The 10111-nt window shown below is 56.6% G+C and overlaps 1 protein-coding gene across 2 annotated transcripts in view; it reads right to left on the bottom strand.

The window, feature by feature from the left end:
• Positions 1 to 978: 978 nt before the first annotated feature.
• The window catches only part of CCDC124 (coiled-coil domain containing 124), a 12749-nt gene continuing 3616 nt past the window's right edge, over positions 979 to 10111 (bottom strand). For both annotated transcript variants that reach the window (XM_017501271.2, XM_017501272.2), the window contains exons 2-5: positions 8661 to 8830; positions 2226 to 2415; positions 1699 to 1813; positions 979 to 1455 (exon numbers count right to left, since the gene is read on the bottom strand). In XM_017501271.2, coding sequence (XP_017356760.1) covers positions 1248 to 1455; positions 1699 to 1813; positions 2226 to 2415; positions 8661 to 8819 — 672 coding nt within the window. In that variant the 5' untranslated portion in view covers positions 8820 to 8830 and the 3' untranslated portion in view covers positions 979 to 1247. The remainder of the gene's footprint in view (positions 1456 to 1698; positions 1814 to 2225; positions 2416 to 8660; positions 8831 to 10111) is intronic.

Here is a 10111-nt window from a genome sequence, read left to right as displayed (position 1 = left end):
TCTCGCTCTGCCACCCAGGCTGGAGTGCAGTGCTGTGATCTTGGCTCCCTGTAGCCTCTGCCTCCCAGGTTCAAGTGATTCTCCTGACTCAGCCTCCCATGTAGCTGGGATTACAGGCATGTCACCACACTTAGCTAATTTTGGTTTTTTAGTAGAGATGGGGTTTCACCATGTTGGCCAGGCTAGCCTCAAACTCCTGACCTCAGGTGATCCACCCACCTCGGCCTCCCAAAGTGCTGGGATTACAGGCGTGAGCCACCACACCTGGTCCTGACCACTGCAACTTCTGGGGGCACCTCCTTCCTCTGCCTGCCCTCATGGGTCCAAGCAATTTGCTCAGCCCACAAAGCTGCCCTTCTTCTGTTCTTCAGGGCTGGCTAAGCTCTAGGAAGTCAGAACTAGGTTCAAATCCCACCCTACCCTTCCCAGACGTGCAGTCGCCGACGGGATGCTTGCTCACTCCCACTCCCATCCACCTGCTCACTGAAGCCACCGGGCCTCTCCAGGCCCAGTGCCTTCCTCCTCCCTCTGCGATCAGATCTGACTCATCCCTCACTAAGGAAGAAATCCTCCACTGGGAAGCCTGCCCAGAATTGAGCCCAGGATTCAGCCAGATGCCTCCCCTGTAGGAATAACAGCAGAGCAGCCAGCATTTCCTGAGATGAAACACAGCATGGGACCCCCTCTCCATCAAATCCCGGGGCCCATTCTGAATTGGAATCTCAGGAGGCTGACAGGCTCCAGCTCTTCCTCCACCTCTCTGAGCGTGTGCAGGGGACAGTGGAGCAGGTCTCTCACTGGACAAGTGGCACAGCCAAGGAGGGGTGCTGGCAGGAGCCGATGAGGCACAGCTGGCAGCAGGAGGAGTGCGCTGTTGGGGGCCCTTGTCTTTTCCAGCTATGGTCCCAGTGTGGTTCACAGCAGGTCCCCAAGGCTGTTCCCCTTCCCCTCTCCCCACCCATTCACTTAGGCTTCAAGTGCCTCACCGCAGCCTTGCCGCCACCTTTATTGGGCACTCAGCCCTGAGGCTCTACACACACGCGCTGGGGGATGGGAGGGGATGGGGTGTCACTTGGGGCAGGGACCCTCTGGCAGGAGGAGGGGTGGCTGGTGATAGAGCATGGCCCTGGGGACCGGCACCTGGGCCCCCGGACTGCTCGGTGATCCTCGCAGCTGACCTGGTGGAAGGGCGTGTAGAATCGTGACCTGGGCCACCCGAGGGTGAACTGGTTCCCCCAGTTCTGGGCTCACTTGGGGGCATTAAAGGGCACGGCCCGCTGGTTCATGGGGTTGTCGGGGGAGCGGAGCCACTCCTTCTTGAGCAGCTGTTTCAGCTGTGACAGCCGCATGTTGGGATTTTCTTGTTTGAGCCGCGGCAGCTGGGCTTCCTCAAAGGCTGTGAAGGCTGCCCGCATGCGTCTTTCTGGGTGCCGATCGGCCGCCTCCTCCGCCACGCTGGGGGTGGACATGCGTGTCAGGGGGCCCTGGGTGAGCCTCGCTCCAAAAAGCCCGGCCGGCTCCCCGGTAGCCCCACCCCACCCCTTGGAGGCCTCAGGCCCCGCCCCCAGAGGCCCAGCTCCACCCCTGGGAGGCCCCAGGCCCCGCCCCCAGAGGCCCAGCTCCACCCCTGGGAGGCCCCAGGCCCCGCCCCCAGAGGCCCAGCCCACCCCTGGGAGGCCCCGGGCCTCGCCCAGTTACCTGAGCACCGCGATGGCGTCCTCGATGGTGCGCGCCTCCACGCTGCCCTCCTCCAGCACGCGGCGGTTCACGTTCTCCTCCAGCGGCACCTCCAGATGGCTCTTGGCTTTCTCGGCTGGGCGGGTGGGTGGGTGACAGAGACAGAGATAAGCAAAGATGCACAGTTCCAAGGAGATGAGACCGAGACTGGCAGGCGAAGCTAGGGGCGGAGGGAGGCAGGAAAGGTGCTGGAGGGGGATGGAATCCCGCCTTGAGCTGAGAAGCCCTCTTCGGACAGTTTCCAACCCCCCAGCGCCCAGCTCCCTGCCTTACTTCCTGCAGCCCTGCTAACAAGAGCACCCCGGGTGGGGGCGGGCACAAGCCCAGCGGTTGTCTGTGCTCACAGCCAGGCCTGCCAGGAGGCTACCGACCCACCCACCCTGCACCACTTAGAGCTTCTCTGGGGACCAGGAGGGGGCTAATGGACTGGAGGCCCGCTGCCTCTGCAGTGGGCAAAAGTGCAGCTCCAGAGAGAGATGCGGCCCCACCTGCATCGGGGGCCTCCCTGAGCTGATGGTCTCGGCGCAGGGTGTCCTCGATCTGGGCCCGGGTGACCTTGCTGGACGTGGCCACTCGCGGCGCCTTGCCGCCCTTGAGCTTGGAGTCCTCCTCCTCCAGCAGGCGCTGCGTCTCCTTCTTACGTTCCAGCTGGTCCAGACGCCGCTTCTCCTTCTCCTCCTGCGGGGGCCACATGCGTGGTCAGGCAGAGGACCCCACCCCCGCGGCACCTACCAGCCTGGGGTTCGAGTTTTCATCTCAGCCAATGAGGATTTAGGCCTTGTGCTGAGTGCAGGGGACACCCAGGAACAAGATGGGTCCCGGTGCTGCCCTGGGCGAGGGATAGGGGGGCCAACAGGGAAACCTTGGACAGGACGGGTATGGATGGCTCTTGAAGCAGTGACAATCCCAGGTCAGAAGCGGGCCGGCCAAGGGGGAGAAAAGCTGGGGGACAGGAGTGTCCTTAGCGGTGGAGCCCACCGTCCTTAGCCAAGGCGCTGGAGCAGGAGCCATTTGTTCTAACAGGAACAGCTGGGAGGCTGCAGTGGGCCTGAAGGGGAGTGGGAGGGGAAGAGGCCGGGCGGTAGAGGGCCGGGCGGTCAGGAGCCTCTGGGGGCCAGGGCGGGGTTCATGTTGGATTCCAAGAGTCGTAGGAGGCCTGGACCGGTTTCAGGTTGGGGCAGGGGCTCTGCCCTTATGAGTCAGGTGGGCAGTACCGTCCACCTGTCCCCCCTGTGGTTCACTGAGGCTGAAACTGATCGCACATCAGCTGCCTAGGGAGGCCCTGACGCCGGCAGGATGAGGGACATCTGGGCTCCAGGACTTGCCCTTGCCCTGCCCTCCACCTACCCCAGGGGGCCCAGCGAGCCTGTGATTTATATATAGTGCTGCTGGAGGCTCAGGGCGGTACTCTGCCCGCTGCCTGGCACTCCCGCAGGGCCCTGCCCTCCGACACCATTGCCTGAGACTCCGTCCTCTGACTCTTACACCTTCAGGCCCCCCAGGGATGATCCCCACACCAGCAGTGCCCCCCTGGAACACTACTGCTGCATCTCCAGATAAATCTGGCAGAAGGAAATGTCCCAGAATGGGGATGGACACGCCGAAGGACACTGCCAGGGCCTGACCCCCACCGCCACCTGCACAGCAGGAAAGTGGAGGAGGGGCTTAAAGTCAAGGCTGTTGGAGCGCACAAGCTGGGCTCCCACTGCTGTGCTGAGGAGCCTCAGTTTCCCCCTCAGAGGCAGCAACATCCTGAGGCTACCCGACCCACGCTGGCACACACACATTCTGCCTCAGACAGGGCCCTGCCTGAGGCCCTTTTGTTCTGTTTTTTTCTTTTTTTTTTTTTTTTTGGGACGGAGTTTTGCTCTTGTTACCCAGGCTGGAGTGCAATGGCGCGATCTCGGCTCACTGCAACCTCCGCTTCCTGGGTTCAGGCAATTCTCCTGCCTCAGCCTCCTGAGTAGCTGGGATTACAGGCATGCACCACCATGCCCAGCTAATTTTTTGTATTTTTAGTAGAGACGGGGTTTCACCGTGTTGACCAGGATGGTCTCGATCTCTTGACCTCGTGATCCACCCGCCTTGGCCTCCCAAAGTGCTGGGATTACAGGCTTGAGCCACCGGGCCCGGCCTTTTTTTTTTTTTTTTTTTGAGACAGAGTCTTGCTCTGTCGCTCAGGCTGGAGTGCAGTGGTGTGATCTCAGCTCGCTGCAACCTCCACCTCCTGGTTTCAAGCGATTCTCCTGACTCAGCCTCCCAAGTAGCTGGGATTACAGGCGAGTACCATCACCCCTGGCTAATTTTTGTATTTTTAGTAGAGACGGGATTTCACCATGTTGGTCAGGCTGGTCTTGCTGGAACTTGGGACCTTGTGATCCACCCTCCTCGGCCTCCCAAAGTCTTGGGATTACAGGCATGAGCCACCTCACCCAGCTGTTTTCTTTCTTTTTTTTTTTTTTTCCCTTAAGACAAAGTCTCCCTCTCTGTTGCCCAGGCTGGAGTGCAGTGGTGGGATCTCAACTCACCAAAACCTTTGCCTCCCAGGTTCAAGCAATTCTCATCCCTCAGCCTCCCAAGTAGCTTAGATTACAGGTGAGCACCACCACACCTGGCTAACCTTTTGTAATTTTAGTAGAGATGGGGTTTTACCATGTTGCCCAGACTGGTCTTGAACGCCCAACCTCAAGTGATCTGTCTACCTTGGCCTCCCAAAGTGCTGGGATTACATGTATGAGCCACTGTGCCTGGCCAGTGCATGATGTTTGAAGTGAGGAGAGGCGTCACTGGTAGAGGACTGCCTGGGAGGGGTACCAGGGAAACTCATGGGGGCTGAGAATGTTCTAGAGAGCAGGGGTTGACAAACTGGAGCCAACTGCCTGCTTTGCTAAAGTTTTATGAGAATGCAGCCACGCCTATTTGCAAACCACCTGTCAGTGGTGGCCTTTGCGCTCAATGACGGGCTCTGGTGGTTTCCCGTCTGGCCCCTACATGAAACCTGTGATTCACCACCTGGCCCCTACTGACTGTACACCCTGCTCCATACCTTCTCCCGGATACGGGTGGCACAAGTGTGCTCACAGGTATCTTCTCTCTGATGACATTCCTAAGACAGGCACTCTTTGCTATAAATATACCTTCTGGATTCTTTAAATTCAGTCCTTCAAAGAAACTAAACAGGCCAGAGGTGTTGGCTTATGCCGGTAATTCTAGCACTTTGGGAAGCCAAGGCGGGCGGATCGCTTGAGGACAGGAGTTCGAGACCAGCCTGGCGAACATGGTGAAATCCCATCTCTACTAAAAATACAAAAAGTAGCTGGGCGTGGTGCCACCAAGTTACCTGGGAGGCTGAGGCGCAAGAATCGCTTGAACCTGGAAGGCAGAGTTTGCAGTGAACGAAGATCATGCCACTGTACTCCAGCCTTGGTGACAGACTGTCTCAAAAACAAAAAACAAAGGTCAGGTGTGGTGGCTCATACCTGTAATCCCAGCATTTTGGGAGGCTGAGGTGGGCAGATCACTTGTAGCCAGGAGTTTGAGACCAGCCTGGCCAACATGGTGAAACCCCATCTCTACTAAAAATACAAAAATCAGCCGGCGTGGTGGTGGACACATGTAATCCCAGCTACTCGGGAGGCTGAGGCAGGAGACTCATTTGAACTTGGGAGGCATGGCTGGGCATGGTGGCTCATGCCTGTAATCCCAGCACTTTGGGAGACCAAGGCAGGCAGATCACGAGGTCAGGAGATCAAGACCAGCCTGGCCAACAAGGTGAAACCATCTCTACTAAAAATACAAAAATTAGCTGGGCGTGGTGGTGTGTGCCTGTAATCCCAGCTACTGAGGAGGCCGAGGCAGGAGAATTGCTTGAACCCAGGAGGCGGAGGTTGTCGTGAGCCCAGATCATGCCATGCACTCCAGCCTCGCAACAGGGCAAGACTCTGTCTCAAGAAACAAAGAAACAAACAGACAAAACCTGGGAGGCAGAGGTTGCAGTGAGCCAAGGTCACATCACTGCACTCAAGCCTGAGTGACAAGTGTGAAAGTCTGCCTCAAAACAAACAAACAAACAAAAAAAAACAGCCAGGCGCAGTGGCTCATGCCTGTAATCCCAGCACTTTGGGAGGCCGAGGCAGGTGGACTACCTGAGGTTGGGAGTTCGAGACCAGCCTGACTAACATGGTGAAACCCCATCTCAAAAAAAAACAAAAAACAAAAAAAAGGTGACAGGAAAAGCAGGTAGAAATGTCCACATTCCCCCAATAGCTGGGCATGATGTCAGGATAGCAGCCCCTAAGCTGGGGGGTGCAGGTGGGGGGACCGGTGTCTCAGCTACCCAGGGAGTGAAAACCAGGAGCTATGGCTACGATGAGTCACTGGCGCCACCTACTGGGCCAAGCAGGTCAGCATCGGCCCTCAACCACTCCCCAGACACCAATTAAGCGTGTACTGTGTGCATGTGGCCCTGGGCTTTTTGACCGATTTTGAGTCACAGTTCGTTCTGTTGCCCAGGCTGGAATGCAGTAGCGCAATCATAGCTCACTGCAGCCCTGAACTCCCAGACTCAAGTGATCCTCTTGCCTCAGCCTTCCAAGTAGCCAGGACCACAGGCACGTACTAGCATGCATGGCTAGTTTTTACATTTTTTTTGTGGGGATGGGGTCTTGGTATGTTGCCTGGGCTGGCCTCGAGCTCCTGCCCTCAAGCAGTTCTCTCACCTCAGCCTCCCAAAGTGCTGGGATTACAGGCGTGAGCCACCATGCTAAGCCTGTCTTTTAAAAAATAAAAACCTGGCCGGGCATGGTGGCTCACGCCTGCAATCCCAGCACTTTGGGAGGCTGAGGTGGGTAGATCACGAGGTCAGGAGTTCAAGACCAGCCTGGCCAACGTGGGTGAAATCCCATCTCTACTAAAAACTACAAAAATTAGCTGGGCGGCCGGGCACGGTGGCTCAAGCCTGTAATCCCAGCACTGTGGGAGGCCGAGGCGGGTGGATCACGAGGTCAAGAGATTGAGACCATCCTGGTCAACATGATGAAACCCCGTCTCTACTAAAAATACAAAAAATTAGCTGGGCATGGTGGCGCGTGCCTGTAATCCCAGCGACTCAGGAGGCTGGGGCGGGAGAATTGCCTGAACCCGGGAGGCGGAGGTTGTGGTGAGCCGAGATCGCGCCATTGCACTCCAGCCTGGGTAACAAGAGCTAAACTCCGTCTCAAAAAAAAAAAAAAAAAAAAAAAAAAAATTAGCTGGGCAAAGTGGCAGATGCCTATAATCCCAGCTACTGGGGAGGCTGAGGCAGGAGAACCACTTGACCTGGGGTGGCAGATTGTGACACTGCACTCCAGCTCGGGCGACAGAGTGAGACTCTATCTCAAAAAAATAAAAATAAAAATAAATAAACACCTGGAAGAAGCTGTGGACCTGGATCAGCAGGTGGGAATCAGGGGCCTGATCACAGTGTTTCTCGGTTTCAGCACTGCTGACGCATGGAGCTGGCTCATTCTTTGCTGTGGGGGCGTTCTCTGCATTCTAGGGTGTCAGCATCTCTGGCCTCCATCGGCTAGATGCCAGCAACACCCCCTCTCCCCGAGTTACGACAACCAAACACATCTCCAGGTGCTGCCAAGTGTCCCCAGGGGCAGAGTGACTCCACGGTCAGTGTGATCATCTAGCCCAGCCCTGGCATTCCTCAAAGGAGGAGCCAGTCCACAGAGGGCGGTGACCGCCTCACTGTCCACACACAAGCCAAGGCCTTGCCACCCGGCCTTTGAACACACCATTTCCTCTGCCTCCTTCCCCTCTGCCATCGCTAGTACCTCCTGGCGTTTTTTGGGTTTGTTTTGAGATGGTGTCTCACTCTGTCGTCCAGGCTGGAGGACAGTGGTGAAATCTTGGCTCATTGCAACCTCCACCCCCTGAGTTCAAGCAACTCTCCTGCCTCGGCCTCCCGAGTAGCTGGGGTTACAGGAGCCCCCGCCACCACACCTGGCTTATTTTCATATTTTGAGTAGAGTCAGGGTTTCACCATGTTGGCCATGCTGGTCTCAAACTTCTGACCTCAGGTGATTGGCTCATCTCAGCCTCCCAAAGTGCTGGGATTACAGGCATGAGCCACTGCACCTGGCCTTTTTTTTTTTTTGAGATGGAATCTCGCTCTGCTGCCCATGCTGGAGTACAGCGGGGAGACCTCGGCTCACTGCGATCTGCACCTCCTAGTTCACGCGATTCTCCTGCGAACCTCCAGAGTAGCTGGGATTATACGCGCAGTTACTTTATTATTGTGAGACTAAGTCTCACACTCTCGCCGGGGCTGGAGTGCAGCGGCATGATCTGGGCTCACGGCAACCTCCGCCTCCTGGGTTCCATCTATTCTCCTTGCCTCGGCCTCCCAAGTATCTGGAATTACAGGCGTGCGCCACCACGCCCAGCTAATTTTTTGTATTTTCAGTAGAGACAAGGTTTCACTATGTTGGCCAGGCTGCTCCTGAACTGACCTGGTGATCTGCCTGCCTTGGCCTTCCAAATATTTTTGTGGTTTGAGTAGAGAGATGGGGTTTCGGCTGGGCGCGGTGGCTCACGCCTGTAATCCCAGATACTTGAGAGGCCGAGGCGGGCGGATCACCTGAGGTCAGAAGTTCGAGACCAGTCTGGCCAGCATGGTGAAACCCGTATCTATTTTTTTTAAAAAAGTGCTGCAATGACAGGCGTGCGCCACCATGCTCAGCCCCTCCTGGCCTTTCAGACAAAAGCTGAGAGGGGCCTCTTGCTATTCACCCGTATTGACATAGGGGCCACAGGCTCACCCACGCGTACGTGGGCCACGGGAGCTGGGGGCGCCTCTTGCTATTCACCCACATTGACATAGGGGCCACGGGCCCACCCACGCGCACGCGGGCCACGGGGGCTCGGTGCGCACGCACCTTGCGCTGCTCCTTCCTCATGACGTGTTTGTCGTCGTCCTTCCAGTAGGCATCCTCGAGCTCCTTCTGCTTCCTGGCATCAGCGGCCGCCTTGGCCTCTGCCCTCCGTGCCCGGGCCGCTGCCGACTTGGTGTTCTCACCCTGGAACTTCTTGGGCATCCCTCAGCAGGCTGTGGGAAGAGGACGAGGGCCGGGGAGCAGGGGCTGGTGGGGACAACGGCACTCAGCACCCCCAGACTCACACCTGGGCAGCCAGGACCCTGCTGGGGCCTCCGTGGCCTTCTCTGTATAAAACAAGGGCTTTGGACTTAAGTGTTCTTGTAAAAGTTTATTAAGGCAAAATTCGTATCATGACACCAAATAAACCCATTTAGGCTGGGCGCGGTGGCTCTTACCAGTAATGCCGGCACTTTGGGAGGCCGAGGCAGGAGGATCACTTGAGGTCAGGAGTTCGAGACCAGCCTGTCCAACACGGCAAAACCCCGTCTCCACTAAAAATACAAAAATTAGCTGGGGGTGGTGGTGTGCGCTTGTAGTCCTGGCTACTCAGGAGGCTGGGGCAGGAGAATCACTTGAACCCAGGAGGTGGAGGTTGAAGTGAGCCAAGATCATGCCACTGCACTCCAGCCTGGGCGACAGAGCAAGACTCGGTCTCAGTGAAAAAAACAAAAAAAACAATTTAAAGATAGAGAATTCGGGCCAGGCACAGTGGCTCACGCCTGTAATCCCAGCACTTTTGGAGACCGAGGCAGGCAGGTCACTTGAGGTCCAGCCTGGCCAACATGGCAAAACTCCGTCTACACTAAAAATACAAAAATTAGCTGGGCATGGTGGCATATGCCTGCAATCCCAGCTACTCAGGAGGCTGAGGCAGGAGAATTGCCTGAACCCAGGAGGCGGAGGTTGCAATGAGCCGAGATCACACCACTGCACTCCAGCCTGGGTGACAGAGTAAGACTCCATCTCAAAAAGAAAAAGTGTCTTTTAAGTATATTCACAGTGTGGTACAAATGCCACCTCTGTCTGGTTCCAGAACACTTGTATCCCCCCAAAAGAAGCCCCATCGCCATCAGTAGTCAGTCCATATTCCTCCTCCCCTGGCCCCGGGCAAGCACCAATGTGCTTTCTGTCTCTGTGGGTTTGCCTGTTCTGGACATCTCATATCACTAGAATGATAGGCCAGGTGCGACAGCTCATGCTTGTAATCCCATTGCTTTGGGAGGGTGAGGGAGGAGGACGGCTTGAGGCTAGGAGTTCAAGACCAGTCTGGGCAACATAGCAAGACTCCATCTCTACAAAATAAAAACATTAGGCACAGTGGCTTGTGCCCGTAGTTCCAGCTACTTAGGGAGCTGAGGTGGGAGGATCGCCTGGGCGTAGGAGGCTGAGGCTACCATCAGCTGACTGAACCACTGCACTCGAGCCTGGGCCACAAAACGACCTCCTTTTTT

The sequence above is a fragment of the Cebus imitator genome, unplaced genomic scaffold (genome assembly GCF_001604975.1).
Source record: "Cebus imitator isolate Cc_AM_T3 unplaced genomic scaffold, Cebus_imitator-1.0 Scaffold280, whole genome shotgun sequence".
Taxonomy (NCBI): Eukaryota; Metazoa; Chordata; class Mammalia; order Primates; family Cebidae; genus Cebus; species Cebus imitator.
The sequence above is the reverse complement of the archived record's forward strand: the minus strand, read 5'-3'. Positions and strand labels throughout refer to the sequence as shown.